General features: G+C 34.7%; 1 protein-coding gene across 2 annotated transcripts in view; it reads left to right on the top strand.

Annotated features, from left to right (window-relative positions):
* Nucleotides 1-19683, top strand: part of TMEM232 (transmembrane protein 232) — a 122997-nt gene that overhangs the window by 43250 nt on the left and 60064 nt on the right. For both annotated transcript variants that reach the window (XM_026719801.2, XM_087926973.1), the window contains 2 exons: nt 7535-7658; nt 7863-8082. In XM_026719801.2, the coding sequence (XP_026575586.1) occupies nt 7535-7658; nt 7863-8082 (344 nt within the window). The remainder of the gene's footprint in view (nt 1-7534; nt 7659-7862; nt 8083-19683) is intronic.

Raw genomic sequence — 19683 nt, forward strand, 5'->3', positions numbered from 1 at the left:
TAGTAGGTATTTTGAGCTTCAATAATGACAGGATCCTACTTGGAGAAAGTACACATTATTTATATAAGCAGAAAAAATGAATATTTTTTAAACTTATAAATTTAGAGTCAAAGAAAAAGCAGAAGAAAACACAGAGTAATAAAATGGATTAAGAGGAAGCACCATTTAAAGGGAGTAACAGGTAAAATACCTCAAAATTAAATAAGAATGATGTAAATAGGGGATAGTGTTATCTGTAAGGTTAAACAATAGGGGCATGACATCTTGCTAATGTTATTGCCTTTCCATGTGAGTGGGAAAGATCCTCCAAAATAGTTAGGGATAGCCAAAGAGTTGAGGTAAAAATTCCATAAAGAATTATTTTGGGAATTGGATCTGTGAGTTTGAAAATCAAGAACTAAAATGTGTTAGTTTCCTTCCGAAATAGCACATTGCTATTGGTACTTGGGGTACAATAAGAAAGATAATTTGCATCTGGAAGCATGGAGAGTGGAAACCCAGTCTGGAAACCAGACTGAAGTAACTCAGTCTAGAAAATTAAATCAATGTCATTGGTGCTCGTGAAGTTGAATAGAAGAGTTTAGTTAGAAAGATTGCTAATCTAGCATTTGCTCAGTGCTGGAAATCATCCCGTTTACCTACAGATCAATTGGTCATTCAGAAAATATGTGACTGCGCAGAAATGGACAATTTAACCATAGCTCTTAAAAATAAAGAGTCTTCAGCATTTGATAATAATTGGAATGCATGGTATAATTGGTTATATCAGAGATAAACTGTTCAATGAGCATAAATAAGCATAAATATCCATAAATAGCGATAAGATGTGTATATTTAAAGTAAGAGAAGAATTGGAGAATTGGATCTTGTAGACTGTCAAAAAGAATATTTGTCTGGTTTTAACGTATTTTCTTTTTTCTTCTGTTTCTTTGTTTGTTTGTTTTTTTTTTCTCTCGTTCATACTCCCTTTTCTCCTTTTTCGGTCGCAAGACCGAGCGTTTTTTTTTTTTTCTTCCTCTCTCTTTCTCTTCTTTCTTTCTTCTTTTTCTCTCTGTTTCTTATGTAATGTTGTTATGTTATTTTTTTAATTGTAAATTCAATAAAATTTATATGCAAAAAAAAAAAGAAAGATTGCTAATCTAATTTAATTGAGAAAAATATCTAACATCATTCAGTGAAGTCAGGAAACAGCAGGGAATCTACCAAGTGGAGGATGAGTGGGCATACCTCATGCCTACTTTCTCCCAAATTAAGTGGTCAGAAAAATATTTCTTTTAAAAATTGTGTCAAATATTTAATACTGAACAAGTAGGTGGAATAAACCTGTTTTTGGTCTCTGGCTAGGGAGCTGTAACAAAAATGAACATGTGTGGTGGTGATGTTCCTGCTACTACAGTGCTATTGTTGTCCAAAGCAAGTGGCCTGTTTTTCAGTTCTCTTTATTCTCCCACAAGTATGCCTCATGCTGATGTAAATGCAGTGGATATTTTGCTATACTGTTGGCAGTGTGCTTATTGCACAGCAATTATATTTTGTAACTCTATCACCACCATTATACTTGCATAGATTTCTTCTGTTATTTAACATTTCGGGTTAGTCCTTTTTTAATGACCACTGTTCAGTGACCATTCATACTTGTGATATGCTCAAATAGCGGTGGTTACACCCAGTCCTCAGAGTTCCAGCTGTTGCAGTTTCATTACATCATTACAGCTCATCAGTCTGGAACCCACATTACGTATCTGATTTTAGCACAGTTGAGAAAGTCCAGAAACATTTCACAAGAAGAGTTCTTCACTCCTCTACTCATTGTAGAATACCTTATGCCATGAGACTGGAAATTCTACACCTAGAAAACCTTGAATTATACCATCTTCGGTCTGATCTAAGTATGGTATATAAAATCATACATTGCAATGACTTACCTGTCAATGAGTACTTCAGCTTCAACCATAACAACACAAGAGCACACAATAGATACAAACGCAAGATTTACCGCACCAAACTTGATTGCAGGAAATACATCTTCGGCAACAGAGTGGTCAATGTCTGGAATACTCTACCTGACTCTGTGGTTTCTTCCCCAAACCCCAAAAACTTTAACCTTAGACTGTCTGCTATTGACCCCTTTCCTAAGAGGTCTGTAGGGGGCGTGCATAAGCGCACCAATGTGCCTACCGTCCCTGTCCTATTGTTCCTTTTATTTTTGTTATACGTACCCATTTCATGTATTCATAACTATGTATATACCTATACCTATTATCTTGTAAGTGATTGACAAATCAAAATAAATAAATAAATAAAAGTAAAAGTAAAAGTATCCTGCAGTCATATGGTCATTGTGACCTTCTTTGCAGCTTCTGACTAGCAAAGGCAATGGGGAAGCTGGTAGGTTGCAAATGGGGACCATGTGAGGTCATTACTTAACCATTGTTGGTGATTCACTTCATGATGTCAACTGGGAGTGCCAGAATTGCCATCACTAAGTGGCGTTGTCATATGATGTTGTACTTTATAATTATGTTGCTTAGCAATAGCAATCCCTGTACCAATTGCTGTAGTTAACTGAGGACTATCTGTAGTTCTCATCTGTATGTTTGCAAAAGAATTGCTTGTTCTGCCTAGAAGTTCTGATTTTATATACTGATATATAGGTATTGAAATGTCCTAAATGTAATGTATTCTTTCATAATTCTCTTTCCAAGATAAACAGTATTTACTGGGGAGTACTATGACCCTGTATAACCCATAGGGCCTACAATTTAAGATTCAGATTGACCTACAGTGGCTACACTGAATGACCATCCTATAATATTAGTAAGATATTGGTTGAACTCCTGTGCTGATAGATCTACTTCTAAGTTAAGAGAACAATAATCACTTGTAAAAATATTTAACAGCCTCCCAATTAAAGAAATCTGAAGTTATTGTTTACGTCTAAAGCAATCATTTTATTAAATTTACATACAGATACAAATGGTTTGAAGATAAAGCATACTTAACTTGTATAAAGATCACTTTAGAATATGAAGTGTCTACAATTTTTAAAATTTTGCATCTTTTAAGCATGTAAATTATAAATTATTACAGTAATATAGCATAAGCTTGTGAAAATCATAAATATAAAAGCATCTTAAGGAAAATAAAAATTGATTTGACTGACTAGCTAATTGGCTGAATATTGAAGTTAGTTATTTAAATATGAAATAGCCAGAGGAAAGAATGATATCCATATATTATGGCAAGATTAATACATCTTTCAGAGCATGTTTATTATATGAGAGGAAATGCTAAAAACACCTCATAAGCAGTATCAAGTTACAATTATTTCATATGTTTTTTTCTGTTTTCTAAATGACCACTGTGCAGTCGATTTGGTAGCTGTTAGTATTGATTAATTATACATACTTCTGGCCTATTATTATTGCTTGATTCCCTTGGGTAGCCTGTATTATAAAACTTGCAGAGTTGCTGAAGCTTGTTAAAGAGTTTCAGTTAAAAAAAAAAACAGCAGAAAAAAACACCTTAGACTCAAGGGTCCTTGATTGATAATAGAAAAAGTGAGATTGTAAACAAACAAACAAAAAAGGCCAGCCCCACTTTTAAGGCTTGTCTTATTTGGAGGGGAGTGGGGGAGGAGGAAAAAAGGGCAATAAAATAAAAGAATAACAGTGATGCTGAAACAGTCATAGAGAGTGAAGACAAAGGGACAATGAGTTCAGCAAGATGAGTAGCTTTACTGGGGAAATTAATGTGCTTCAGAGTACCACAAATGATTTGATATTTATATATACATAGACTCGAACAAATGAGATAGTTGCTGAATAAAATGTGGCTTTCACTGAGTGTTATGGGAAGCAAAGCATAGAGCTTATTGAAAAAGCTTAATTGCTCTATAAAAACTCTTGCAATAGTTTTGTAGAACAGTGAAATAAGTCAGGAATGTTTAGTGTCAAAGCCACTATTACTATAAAGGACTTTATAAGCATAAACCAAACATCTGCCAGAACTTAAAGAGCTTTCCAAACATTAAAAAAATGGGCTAAATTGTAGTTTAATTAAATAAAATAGTGAAATTTTAAAAGAAAAGATGAAAAATGATTCACAGTAGGACAGATTTAACATTTACAAGAAGATATGAAATGTCATCTCTGTGGAAATGTCTATTGAATTACCGTAGAGCTGAAATTAGGAATCAAATCACATATAAATAAATTTACAATAGCATACCAACAGACTGTATCAGATCAATACGAATTAAGATATCATCTGTCATCATACATGATCAAGTATTTTACTCAGAAATATTAGTTTTATGAAGATCTAAAGGCAAAAGCTGCCCTTATACAAAAATATGCAGTATAATCCAGAGAACCATTAATTCAATATTATAGTCTGAGCAGTACCACTTGGTCAGAACTGAGGATAGTTTTGCTAACCTCACTTGGGTTGACAAACTAGAACTAGCAGAAGGCTATTTACAAATGGAAATATCCTGAACTATTTTCTCATCATAATTTTATCTATAATAATAGACTTGTTTTTGGAGCAGTATCTGTACCAGCACTTTGACAGAGAGCCATGAACTAAGTGTTACAAGATTATTTAGGCACCTAGAGTTATTTAGATGACATAATTGCATTTGGAATGGTGTAGTTCATCTGCAAGACATGCTGCAGAGGTTGGCAAATAGTGGCCTTCAAACATAACAGAACATATATGAATTCTTTGAACCCAATATTACTTATTTGGTTGCATCTCTGGTGCACAAAGCATATGAAAGCATACAGACAATATTCCATATAGATTATTCAAGCAATCATAAATGCTGCAAAGCCATAAGACATAGTACAGATATTATATTTTTTTAGGTTGGTGATGCCTCACAATGTGGTATCAATTAGGTTACATCATATGCTGTGAAAGATGACAGTGAATGCCATGTTGTTGATACAGGAAAAAAAGGCTTCAACTTGGTTTGGATGATATGCATTTCAACCAGTGTTTAAATGGAAAGGAATCTATGTTCCGTTATTCATCAACAACCACAACTATTAATCTCCAATCCTTAAAGAGTTTTGTTTACAGCTGTTGCTCAAATGAAACACTGGTCTTTGTTCTATGGAGGGCACAGATCCAAATCATATACAATCATACCAATGAAATAGATAATTTACATTGCAGAGGCAAGTGAAACAATCCACAGAATCCACATTATATTTCTTTGATATTTTTTGTAGCCTTTTGTAGTAGAAATCTGAGGAATATTCATATAATGTGAGTCATGACTGAGATATTTGCAGAGAAACTAGGAGAAATCCAAAGAATTGCCAGATCAAATATTGGTGATGTTCTCAGGTAATACTTTACACTGAAGCTTGAACTTTCTCAAATTTAATTTGAGTGCAGTTAACTGAAAGAAACTGAGAAATGTTTTGATGATGGAGCACAATATATTGATCAGCTGAAAACTAGAGATGCATAGAAAGAAGTGAATGATATAAGTTGCAGATTGTAATTTATGAGTAATCCACCATGTTTAGCCCTTCAAGGTAGTTTAGACAAGAAGCACAACCAAGAGTGTTAACTGTACTGTAAGGCTACATTAGCACAATCTTGCAAGACTGAAAGTCTTTCTTTCCTTTTATTCTGCTGAAAGCTAGGGCAGGTCCTTTCTGAAACGCTTCTCATGTCCTTTCACCTTCTGTGGCCCGACATATCTTTTAATGCCAGTTGTCCAGTTTGCTGCTCTTCCTCTTTTCTCCTAAGATCATTCTCATATACCATTACATCCACCAGTAATATATGCTCCTAAGTTATTATAGGACTATGCATTGGAAGTTGTTCCATGATCTCCAATATTGTCAGAAACCCTAAGCACTCCCATTATCTCTTATTCAATTCAAAGACACCACAGCACAAAACTGTGTTAATAGAGAATGGGTTTGTATGTTAGTAAAAGAAATGTAGTATATTGGATTATTGTTATACTGACTGATTAAGCATGTATTTGATCTAGCATACTAGCAGGATCACCCTTGGCTAAGGAATACATTCTCATTCTTACAGATTTATTGAAACTAGTTCTTTCAAAAAATTCAATAATGATGGGCGGTGAAGATTATAAAGCTATCTTCATGTTTGATATAATGAAGTTTTGTAGGTAACTGCCTATCTATTTCCCAGTTCTTTACAATTAACATTTAAATAATTTCTTCAAATAATTTATAGTGAAATTTAAATAGATCTGTTTAACTCTACAGATCCAAAAAGTGCTCTGAGGCTTTGGGGGTGGTGGTAGAATTGTAATACCTATCAGGAAATACACGTACACACTTCAATTCCTATATTTTCCCAGTTGATGTGGCAGGCAGCTAGAAAAGATAGTCACATGATTCTAAGAAATGATGGAGTTGAGAGTCCTAGGTGCTACTTTGCATGCACACATGCTCCAAAACTTTTTTTCTGATTTTTGTCTGAAGAACTACATAGTCTTAGTTCACTATAATCATGGGCATATCTATACTTTTGCTTGGCTAGAGTTTGTTCGTTGTTATAAAAGTACAAAGAACAACAAGTAAGATGATTAAAGGCCTGGATACTAAAACATATGAAGAATGGTTGCAGGATTTGGGTTTGGCTAGTCTAGAGAAAAGAACTAAGGGTGACATGATGGAACAGCTTGCCGTCAGAAGTTGTACATGCTTCATCACTGGACAGTCACTTGTCTGAAATAGTATAGGGTCTCCTGCTTGAGTGGGGGGTTGGACTAGAAGACCTCCAAGGTTCCCTCCAGCTCTATTCTGATTGATTAACTTAAACTGATAAAAATAAACACCTGGATGGAGGTATTCATGTATTAGAAAGATATCATGTTGTGTAAAGATCTTCTTACTTAGAATGCTTTTGAGAACCACACAAGGGAAAAATGTGTAATGTGTGATAAATTAAACTATGCTTGCCAAGAGAACATAGCACAAGAGACTCACACATAAAAGAATGTAAAAACAATTAACTGAAAAGAGAAAAAAGTCTGGTTTGATAAGACCTGGCTAAAAATCAAAATGATTATTTCTTTATCTATTTCTGAATAAAAATAAAAAAGCTGGAATCTCTGTGGTGGTGTTTCCTGTTGCTGCTAGATTCTGAACATGTGATCGTTTGATATTCTGTGTGGCTGCTTCCCTTCCTCAAATGTGCTTGCTGTGTGCTTAACCATAGGCATTTTGTGCTAGCATATTGGTAGACAGTTACTCAAGCTATAATTGTTGCTGAATTAATAATGTATAAGCATGCATCAATGAATGGATATATACAATGTATAAGGATGCATTAATAAAAGTGCTCTTCAAAATGGCTGACACTTAAGAAAATACTTTGTATGGGATATTCCATGCATTCAACTGAATTACACATACAGATAATTTGGTACCAGCTAAATCCAAGAGAATTTAACATTATTTTTTAATGGTGATGTATTTTTCTTTTGAAAAAAGTGGACTAATGTTTGCCCTTATTGGTTTAAAATACCTAGGTTGGAATCAGTACTGGCCTTGATGGTACTGGGAGAAAGTGCCAAATTAAATATGTCATGTCTGAAAAATTTAATGGACCTAGTGAAATATTTTATTTCAAGCTCTGTGCCTCTTCAAAAACAGGTAAGCGCCAAGTTAATCTTGGTGTAGAAAGGAATTGTGTTTATCATTGTGCTATCCCAGATGAGTTCCTCCAAGATCTGCATTGATCTTGCTATAGCCAATGCTCTGTAATGTTTCTAAATATGTACTTTAGAACTGTAAATATGTACTTTAGAACTTTTTTTACACATCTTGGTTCCTATTTGATTAACATTTTTTGTATAGGAAAAAAATAACAAGAAAAAGATGTCATGTTGGCACTGGCAAGTAGGATACATATATACGAATATCCTCAGAGAAATCTGTTTGCATGGCATTAATGCAGAATTACAAAAAACCGCTTTTCTTGGATTCTGTGACTGCGGAAAGGAACATGATAATGACAGAGAATTAAGAGGAGCAAATTTTCTTGATCTTTTGAACTTCTGCCTTCCTTTTGATGAATGTAAGTACCAAAGTAGTAATTTTCTCCTGCTTTATGTACAGTATGTGTGTGGTTCAATGGTGACCACATTATGGCTCATATGAATAGATTCAATGGTCTATGTGACCAATTCATTTATGCCAGCTGGTTGCTGATTTTTTTTCTAAGTTGCATCTCTTCTTTGTATTTCTGCATTATATATGTATATGTGTAACAATTACTATAAAACATACCATTGAAGATTTGAGAGGGTCCAACAAGAAGATCAGAGATGGGGATAAATCAAAAGCTCTTGCTGCCTAATTTAGATAACACTGTGGTCTTTATATTGCAATTCTGAACTTGTCACTTTAGTTGTTTTTACAAGGTGCATTTCTCATCACATAGCTCTTGATAACATCAACAGATACACTGATCTGTAAAATGAATATTAAAATCTTAAACTTATACATATTTCAGTTCAAAGGAATATTCGAATTACCATTGATGCTTCTTTTTATAAGGGCATGACAACTTGTAATTAATCAGCCACTTCATACTCTTCTTTTGAGAATAATTTCAGAAGTTGAGATGTCATCTTGATGAAATTCACACCGATACTACATACTAAGAACAAATAAATCAAAGAATTTACAAAATTAATCAGGTGAGAATAAGGTTGAAGTATTTTCATAATCAGTTTAGGCAATGCTACATCTTATTATACAAATTTAAAATGAACTTAAAAGGAAAATTAAAAGAATCCCAGTTTGCTCTAATGTGAGTATGAGTTACCAACCACTTTTTAAAACTAGGAATGTCCTCTTTTACTCCAGTCACCAGAAAAGCAATTTTCACCTGTCTTTTTCTACTAGGCTTCAAAAGTAGCATTTTCTGACTTTTATGTCATAAGCAGCCCTGTCCAGTTCACTTCTTGTGCTTCATTCCATTGGAAAAAGAGGCTTTCTGCATTCAGTGCCTTCTCCTCTCCAGCCATTGTCTTACATGGACATTGTTTTAACAAGTTCACCACTGGGATGGTGAAACTGTTCATTGATGGAACAAAGAAATTGTAGACTTGACTTTTTGTTTTAACCAGGGATTGCTACTTTCCCCTTTTACTGCAAATGGAAGTGGCAATAAATAAGTAATTAGAAAAAAAAACCAATAGTATTTTATCTACCACTTTTTGTCATTTTGTCTTTAATAAAGGTTATTAAAGCTCAAGTTCATAAAAGAAATTAGGTGCCAATAGAAACATGGCCATGGCAGGACTTCTGGTTGTAAGGCTTCGGCACGGCAGGAATCCGCGACTCTGCGGGTCCCTAATGCGCTCGCTGCTGAAGTACCCCAATCCAATTGGATTTGGGGGTTGTCGCTACCCCGGAGAGGTAGCGGAAAATAGAGGAGATCCGGGCAGGGGTTTCGCAACCCCTTTCCCCAGCCGGCTAGACTCCTTTTTTCTGAGGCGGTGGAGTGGCTGTCAGTAATGGCAGCCACAAAGAGATCTTCAACCGGACAAGATTTGTGCAGGAGGAAGAATTAGAAGGAGAAAGTTTTTTGGCTGAACCGGGACATTAAGATACACTTAAACACCCTGGAAATCTGACTCTTTGATTGATACATTTGTTTTCAAAAGAGGCTATTAAAGCGGCGGATGAAAGTGCTGAGGGAAAGTTCACTCCCCTTCCTTACGGAGATAGCAAACGGACATTGAAAAACCTCCTTCTTTACAGAAGGTAAAAATAAGCTCTTTGTTATAAGTGGGAAGGGAGAGGACTAAAAAATCTTTAAGAATTTGTTGGAGGAGATGCCTTAAAGATTACAAGACCAGAAATTAACTGTAATAAGGCTTTAAAATATATTTGGGGATTTTGTCCCAGGAGGAGAAAGTACAAAGAGAAGAAGAGGAAATATTTTGTGTCTGTTTGGATTGCTTGATAACTTTGGAACGCTTGGAAATTACTTTAAGATTAAAAACATTTGGGTTGTTCTTAAAAAAAAGAAGAAGAAGAAAAAGCTTTACAATGGCACTATCTGTGGATGAATTAAAAATGGAATATGAAAAATTAAAGGAAGGAGAACAGGAAGGCAAGGATTCTTTGGGAGCTGTCTTCCACTTTTTAGAAATAGCGATTTCTACTTATCAGCAACTACATGGGGAAGAAGGAGAAGAAGAAGAAGAAGAGGAAGAAGCCATCTTTAATGGACAAAAAAGTTCAACTAAGAAAAAAAATAGGAAGAGGGGAAGGAAAATTGAGAATTTAAGATTTAACAAAACAACTAAGAAAGAAAAATAAGGTGAAAAAAAGGTACAATGTTAGAAAGCAACAGAAAAGAGAAATACAACAGAGAGGGGAAGTTAAAAAGATGGAGGTTCGGAGAGGGGTGGGGGGGCAAAAAGGCCAGACAGGAGAAGAAAGGGAGGGAAAAAGGAAAAAAAAAGTCACAAAGGCTTGAATAAAGATGCCAAAAAGCAGATTTTTTTCAGAGATAAAGGGTAAAGCATAATTAAAGAAAGATTCTGCAAGAATACATAAGATAGTATTGTAGTATTTGCATTTGAAATAGTCTATTGGAATATTATAAGATTTAATAAAATATTAAAATATTAAAATGTTTAATAATGATAGATTTCAATATTCAATAAAATATTAAAGAGACTGTGTAAAATGATTAATGTTTAGTTATAGTTTAATTTGTTATTGTCTTAATGTTAGTACAAATTTACTATTTCATTTTCTTATTTTAAAATAATGTATTAAGCAGAATTAGAATTAGAATGGAAATTATATATTTAACTATATTATAAATTTATTATTCTTTTAATTTAAAATGCAACATGTAGAATGTACTAAGCAGAATCAGAATGGAAGTTATATATTATTTTAAGTGTCAATTTAGGGGAAAGATAGAAAGGCGTCACACTTTAAAAGTGATTACAGGGGAAATTTTCTGTTAAAGAGAAGAGATAAATAGATAATTGGAAAAGAACGGACAAAAGATACAAGTATAATGATTTTAAAATAAGATGAAATAAAATATAATTAAGAGAGTGAAAAGAAGGGAAAAGTTATATAGAAAATATAGAATGGTAAATAAGATAAGAATGGTATATAAGGTGAGCATGAATTTGATTTAGGTCTGTAAAAAAAGATGTAACCCGAGGCTAAGCCACTTTCCAAAAAGAAGTTTTATGTTTTATGTTTTGTGTTTTGGTTAGCTATGTTTGATTGAGAATTAATAAAACCTTGGAGGAATAAAACTAAAGGGAGAAACAATGAGAAATTTGGAAAAGATATGTACAAATGATAATTTGGAATTATGTTGTATAAAAGAATGTCTTATTTGTTTTGACAAAATCTACAAGTAGCCTTCAGAAAGGAGGTTTTATGTTTCTATGTCTTGTTTTATGTTTTGTATTTTGTGTGTTTATGTTTGATTGAGAATTAATAAAACCTTGATAGATTTTTAATAATTGAATAAAAGTGAAGGGAGAAACAGTGAGAAATTCGGAAAAGATATGTATGTGTTTAAATGGAAATGTGATAATTTGGAAGTATGCTGTACAAAATAATGTTTTATTTGCTTTGTTAAAATCTATAAGCAGCTTTTAGAAAGGAGGTTTTATGTTTCTATGTCTTATGTTTGTCAGAAGTTTTATGTTTTGCATTTTGTGTGTCTATATTTGATTGAGAATTAATAAAACCTTGATAGAAAGAAATATAATTGAATAAAAGTGAAGGGAGAAATAATGAGAAATTTGGAAAAGATATATATGTGCTTAAATGGAAATGTGATAATGTGGAACTATGCTGTATAAAATAATGCTTTATTTGCCTTGTTAAAACCTATAAGTAACCTTTAGAAAGGAGGTTTTATGCTTTTATGTCTTATGTTTTGTTTGTCTTTAAAAAATTAATAAAATTTGTTTAAAAAAAAAAGAAACATGGCCATGGCAGGAGCCTGAAAACTTATAAAAATGGTATAGCTTTCTCACAAAGTTGAAACTACCTATGCCATATGTAGGCTAAGATCTAATACAGAGGTGTCAAACTCATGGCATCAAGTTGTTGTCATGTGATGTATTGCGACTTTCCCCCCTTCACTAAACTGGAGGTGGGTGTGGCCAGTGCGTGATGCATCCGGCCCATGGAACGTGAGTTTGACACCCCTGATATAGAGGACAGACATTGTAATGAACCAGGTAAAAAGATAGCTTTAAATGTTAAGATGGGTCTTTGTGAAAATAAATGTTTTGTGTTTAAAATGTATTTAGTGCATTTTTTCTTCCAGCACTAGTATTTGAGATAATAGCAGAGGTAAAACACCTGCAGAATTGCTAAATACATTCTTTTTTCTCAGTGGTTACTCAATTAGCAGTGAGCAGGGGGAAATTAGAATATGAAAAGAATCATTTTTCTTTTCACCTTGCCTGAATATCTAATAAGTCTCTTTTTCTTCTGTTCTTTTTAAAGAGCTTTTGTTGCTGAACTTTTTATGCCACCTTCTACCATCTGCATATTCACTTGCTGCATTGTCAGGGACATATTTCTTTCAATATATTTAAAGTAACAGTTTTGATAGCTGCCATGAGGTCATGCAAAGCAGAACTGAAGACAGCCTTGTGATGCTGTTGGGAACTTGGATGAGTAGTTTTGTAACAGATTTCTTTCAAAATGTCTAGACGTGTTTATTAGATTACAGTCCACTTTTTATGACAGTCCTAGCATACTGCCATCTGCTTATCTTTGTGTATCTCTGTGTATATGCAATAACAAAATGACACTTGGATATTCTAGGTTCTCTTTTCTCTCTTCTTTTAAAAATTCTGTAATAAATTATCAGTGCTTAACTCAACTGGAAAAGAACCAAATGGTTTACTTGGTAAATTGTGAGTAGCTTGGTTGGCTGGATCAATAATTTATATTGTTCATTTTAAGGTGAATTGAGTTAATGCAATTGTTTTGAATAGAATAGAATAGAATTCTTTATTGGCCAAGTGTGATTGGACACATAAGGAATTTGTCTTAGTGCTCTCAGTATACATAAAAGAAAAGATACATTCAAGAGTCAAGAATCATAAGGTACAACACTTAATGATAGTCATAGGGTACAATAAGCAATCAAATCATACTAGGAAACTGTCAATATAAATTGTAAGGATACAAGCAAATCCTTATTGCATGCTGTAACTTAGTTTTCATAAAATAAACACTTAAGAGAGAAAATAAATCGGGGTGTCTGTATAGGGAGATTCCCTGAGATTATCATAGTTTATACATAAGTCTTTACTCTGCAACTAGCTAAAAGGAAAAGCAACTGGCCCCAAATTGGATTTTGGAGGGAGATTAGAGTAATTGGGAGTACCTTTCTGAAGACAGAAATTTCATACTGACAATCGGTATCCAATGGCTTGATTGGGTGCCTGCCAAGTGTTTCTATAGTATCATTTTTTACATAAACCATAACAGAATCAGCCCAAGATATTTTCATGTACTTTTGGATTGTATACCAAACTTATATATTATCATTTGTTACCTTATTTGTTGATTTATATATTTATCAATTATAAATTTATATATATCAACTACTTTGTCAATCACAAAGTAGCTGTAGGTCGCTTATAGAATATGATTAAAATTTAAATAAAAATAACAATCAGCAAAATAATACATGGCACAGAACAGAGCTTATATCTAATGCAAACATGTTCTCCACCCTCTATTTGCAGGGAGTAGGACAATCATGGCAGTGTTGAAAAACTAATTAATTTCTAAGTTTTAGCAAGATATGAACATAAGAATAGACTTGCTGCATCACTCCGTAGCCCAACTTAGTCCAGTTGCTTGAAGAAGATGCAAGGAATATGTCTTCATTAACAAATAGGGAAGGGAAAGAACTAATCAAAACACATCCAGTATTCTTCTGTCAAGAAGAGCTACTTTTTTGTAAAATAATGTGTACGTCTCTTTTCAATATATTGTGGACTTAGCTTAACAATCTTACACACATTAATTTACAGAACTTCTTGCAATTTATTAACTGTTTTGGGAGCTCCCTCCTGTATCCACTATCCACACAATTGATAAACTTCATAAATAGCCCTTCTCTAGACAGTTTAGATTTATTTGCACTTTTGTGCTCCTAGCTTTTTCTACATTATATATTTTGGAGATCCTCTCTTTAATTGCATTGCTAGTTTTCCTCCAGTAGCTTCAGTCTTCTTGTTCTTTAATACAGGTGCACCATATAGACAACTATGAAAACTCCTTTGCGTGACAAATATTCTATTGTGGTTAAAAATCTTGAGAAGAAAGTAGAAATGTTTGCACACAAATGTGCTAATTAAGTACACTAAGTCAATAATTTTCTAAATGTTCATGCATCTGGCAAATAAACAAAGCCCCCATTTTGGGATACCACCAGTTATGGCAGCTCATTTGCTATAATCTTTTATGTAGTTCAAAGTGTTATCTTTACCTCTAGTCTTGCTTCTGGCAAATATGATGACCACAGGATTTGATGAAATCATCAAGCACATTCAAAAGCCAAATTATATTTTATTTGTTCATACAATGGAAACTTTGGAGTAAACTGTCATATCTGCTACCATACAAAGCATGCTCCTTCCATTCATCCACTTAGGAAAAAATAGAATCTGATGTCTGCTTGTTCTACTTGCCAACTACTGATTGCTGTCATATTCTATTGCTTTTCAAACTGAAGTCTACACCTGACCTTAATGGAAAGGTAATATCATAATTTAAATGAATATTTTTAAAGTGCAAAGGTTTATTTCTGATTGTTGAAATGAGGACATTTGGGTGTGTCCCATTCACCACTCTGTGCTGAGGCACCCACTATTTTTTCCAGTCAACACCCACATTTTTTCATTCAAAAATCATTATGGAATAGTTTCTTTTTCTATATGCAAATAAAGAGCTGCTTCAGATTCTCCACAAAACAGCAGTTCCACTACCTGGTAACTTTTATACTTTTTTTTCCCCCATAAAAAGTTCACTTATTTGGAATAACCCCTGACAGACTGGGATGTTTTTCTCCAGTGCGAAACAAAAAAAATCATTTTAACATCCTTTGTATTTCTCCCCAGGCATCTCGTAGCTGCTGGCAGTGGGAAATCTAGTATTTTATATGTTCTTTCAGTTTAAGCAATTAATTAGGAATCTTATTTCCCAGCTATTGTACTGCAGTGTTATTATCCCCTGCATTCTTTTTAAAATGTAAACTATTACCTATTCAGCAAAACATCTGATTAAATACTGTCTATAAACAGGACTGTGTCCTGTGATTAATTCAGTTCCTGATTGTTGCTAGTAGGTGTGTGGCTAGTACATAGCCATGTTTACTCCAAAATGAATCTTACAAAAAGGATTTTTATAATTTAGGTAAATATGTGCAGCAAGGATGGACAACTGCAGTTCCAATAATCCTTAACTATTAGTCATGCTGGCTCCGGCTGATTGGAGCTCTAGTTCAACATTAGTTGGAGAGTCACACTGCTTTTCTCCATGTAAAATTGCAAGTTTACAGCTTGATGCCATGGACTGATTTGTACTTTCAACTTGCCCTGCATGAGGACGCTCCATTTTGGAAGAACAGGAGTGAATTTCATCAGCTTTAGATCAGCCCTAGGCTGTTAGGAAGGTGACTCCCACCTGTGGTTTTTTTCTCTGCATTAAAGTAATATTTTCCCTTTCTGCCAGGCACACTTCATTCTATTTTACAAGGTTGTCTCAGTTCAATTAACTGGTATATGCTCGGAGGGCAGTCACTGTAGTCACTGCTCTCTGCCTCCAGTGGTCATTTCATGCTGGGATGCCTACCCTGAAAGGCTAGATCTTTGTTATGATATGTGTATGTGTTTGTGTGTGCTTGTATGTTCAGTAGTGGAATAATGAAATGCTGGCTGTTTCTTTTAACTGAGTGATACTGACAAGGCTTTTGTCAAGTTTCCCATTCCAGCCCAATTGACAGGAAGAATTATAAAACTGTTTTTGTAACAGGCGCTTGCTCTCCTGGCATGGGCGAGAGGAGAAAAGCAGCAGAAAATCCATAGTTGGGGGCCGTGTTAATTGAGTTCTGAGTAGAATTTTGTAGTCAGAGTGGAGGGAAGGATTGAAACGTAGGAAATAATTTCTTAAACTGACTTAATTATCTGCCAGTTTACACATAGGAGACAACTACCTGAAGACTGTGGTGCAAAAAAGCCCCATGTATATTTACTAAACAATAGAAAAAAACACACCAAAAAAATAGTGAAGCACATTTCCTGAGCATGTGCCATGTAAATCATGGGTGTGCTCATTTCTATTGTAAGGGACTCACTGGAGAAGAGCCTAATGATGGGAACGATTGAGGGCAAAAGAAGAAGGGGACGATAGAGGTGGCTGGCTGGAGGTGGCTGGCTGGAGTCACTGAAGCAGTAGGCATGCACTTAAATGGACTCTGGAGGATGGTTGAGGACAGGAAGGCCTGGAGGAATGTTGTCCATGGGGTCATGATGGGTCAGATACAACTTTGCAACTAACAACAACAAAAATTGTAAGTGACAAGCTGACTCTGTCACTTTACAGCTTTCATCTAACTTAGGCAAAATGATCAGGAGAAAAGTTGATAATTAGTTCCCACACAGGGAGTTGAGCTCAACAAAGGAGACTTTGCATCTGTTTTATAGATACAAAGGATAATTAGCTTACCATGCCCTTCACTTCAGCAGAGGAAACAGCCAATATGCAAAAAAATTGGACCTTCCTTCTTTCCTTCTTTTCTTCCCTTTTGTATTGGATAGGAGATGAGGTGATCTTTTTTGCACAGGCCAACAGAAGTAATAATCACTGATTAGCTTGACACAGCTTCTGAACGGATAGAGAATGAAAGTATGAAAATCTTTTAATTGCTAAATGATTATCTACAATTCTTGCAATAGAAACGAAGGGAGACAAACAATTTCTAAGAATCTCAGAATCATTCTTCAAATGCACATTATGTTAAAAAAGAGTGATTAATTTATGCTACCTCAAGGCATGGAAATAGCTACTAGTTGTAAAGACTTAGAAGAATAATGAACATTTAATGGAGGATAAAATTGTTCGTGGCTGTAAATCATCATGGGGCTTTCAGACACTACCATAGTATTTATAGGAAGCATTCTTGTGTGTCCACATTCTATTTATGGGTTTCGTTATGATATTTGGTTGATAAAATTGGAGAAGGAGAGCTCTTTGCAGAAAACTGGGTTTTCCTAGAGCCTGGCTCGCCTTTCCTCTCCATTATTTAGTGCCCAATCTTTTCAGCTATTTGTGGGAAGAAGGGCTTGCCTGTTTATCCTCCTGATGTGGGAAGGGAAGGGGGTCTCCTTGATTCAGCCCTTGTAGTTCATTGAATTGCTTTCTTAATGGCAACAGCAGTATGACTCTTGCCTTCATCCAGGACCACAGCAAGCAAAGAAGCAAAGCCACTCAGTGCATGAAGATAGCACAACTGCAATTGCACTGCAGAAACAAATCAAATGTTCACGGAAGGATATGCTCCATCTAGCTATTAAACAAATCAATCTTTTCCTTGTACAAAGCATTGTCACTGCTTGCGGCAGCATCTACTAGCACTGCCCTCCTGTAAGGGCAGCAATCTACTGGTCTCTTTGTTGATGTGTCACAAAGCAGTTCAGGAGGGGGAGGCTGCTGTTTGCTTGTGCCCCATTTTGAAGATAGGAGGAAGCCATTGGTGAGGCTACAGAAAGAGCTCAATGTCAGAAGTGAGGGAAAAATAATCACCACTTTCATGTGAGGCATTTTTAACTTTGATGAGGCATTGCTTGCTGGTATTCAGCTGGAAATGGAATTAAAATAACAGAATGTTGTGTCTGTTGGGGACTAATCAATTTATTACAGCATACGCTTTTGTGGACTACAGAGCTCTGTAATGAATTTGTATTTTTAAAATGCCACATGACTCTTGGCTATTTTTGCTGCAACAGATTAATGAAGTAAACTCTGCATATTAGATATGTAGTGTTGGCTTCATACAGAACATTTAGAAAAGTTCCATTTAGCAACGCTCATTGAACGAGCAAGGTTTTTAGATCAATGCCTACACCAGGGCTTCTCAACCTTGGCTAATTTAAGAAGTGTGGATTTCAGCTCCCAGAATTTCCCAGCCAATAGGTCATGAGGCTGGGGGATTCTGGGATTTGACATTCACACATCTTAAATTAGTGAAGGTTGAGAAACACTGGCTTACACAAATCTAAACATCATTCAGCAAAAATCCTCTGCAGTGTTAATTATTTTAAAAGCATGTAACTGACCTTTTTATTGCACTGGCAGTGCTCAGATGATTCAAAACAATGTACAATTGTAAAATAAATCACGAAAGCTAGAAAATACAGTACAATGATTACTTTACCTTCCATGCAGTTTCATTTCATTGCTTCTTGATCAGCACAGCAGTAGCATTGCTCATGAATTGCTTCTTAATTGCACCTTAATTAGCGTAATTGGTGAAACAGTGTTATTTTGCAGTACAATGAAAAGAATAGAAGAAATTAATAATTAACCCCTCTTCCTAGTGGAACTGAGTGAGTGGGAGTCATGAAGATATTATTAATCACTCTATAGAAATGCTGCTGCTCTGAACTGGAAGCAATAAAAAACCCAAAGAAAAATGTTAATAAGCAAAAGCCAGACAATCATAAATAGCTTCAATTGTTCTTTGAAAGTCAACACCTGATAAGCTAGCACTAACATTCTGTTGGTTTATTTTTTAAAATCTGGTTTATCAAACAATGGTAGACAAAACACTAAAGTTCAAATATTAATGGTATCACCTGGATTCTTTTTAAAAAGGGAAATAATGTATCTAAATAACTAAACTGGAAGCAGTTAGAGAGATTGCTGTTACTTTTTTTACTTCTCCTATAATATGGCCAGCCCAATGGTGAAAGTCAGGGGAAGGAAGTAGAGTGATGTAAACAACATCATAGTATAAGTCCTGCCCCCTTTTCACTGAAGGCTGGAGCTTTCAGCCTAATGTTTGAAGGACTCAGGTTGGAATTAGGAAAGTTTGTTAAAGGAATTGCTGATGCAGAAAGTTGCAGCTGTGATGTGTGTAACAATGGTGGGTTATTACTGCCTAGCAACAAGAAAGTTACAAGTTAGAAAGACACATTAGAAGGCACTTAGTTATATAAACTTTGGTAACCTCCAGCTTATTATAATAGTAAAAGATGCACCTCTTTTGATAAGAAAGTTTATTAACATAAACATGAGATGTATGAAGGAGGGTAAAGTAGAAGAAAAGAATCAAAATAAACATGTGTCAAGGAGCCAATATTTGATTCTTAGGGTGTCAGGTTCCTTAATCAAAGCTATTAATATGAAATTTGTATTTGTGCATTGTTTGGGGTCTTGGCTCCTTTAGCTGCTGAGATTCTTTTGCTGAAGTATTCCAATACTGGTCTTTATTGGCACCAGGCTCGGACCATTTTGGTTACAACATGTTGTGATGTTGCTTTTGTCAAAAGCTTGTAAATTCCTCTGGCTTACCTTTACTGGCAACTCTTTCAAAAGTCATAACATTCTTGGACTATTCTGTTAGCAGTAGCATCACAACCATCTGACT

This window comes from Pseudonaja textilis, chromosome 2 (assembly GCF_049901715.1).
Source record: "Pseudonaja textilis isolate UNSWEBS1 chromosome 2, rPseTex1.2, whole genome shotgun sequence".
NCBI lineage: Eukaryota > Metazoa > Chordata > Lepidosauria > Squamata > Elapidae > Pseudonaja > Pseudonaja textilis.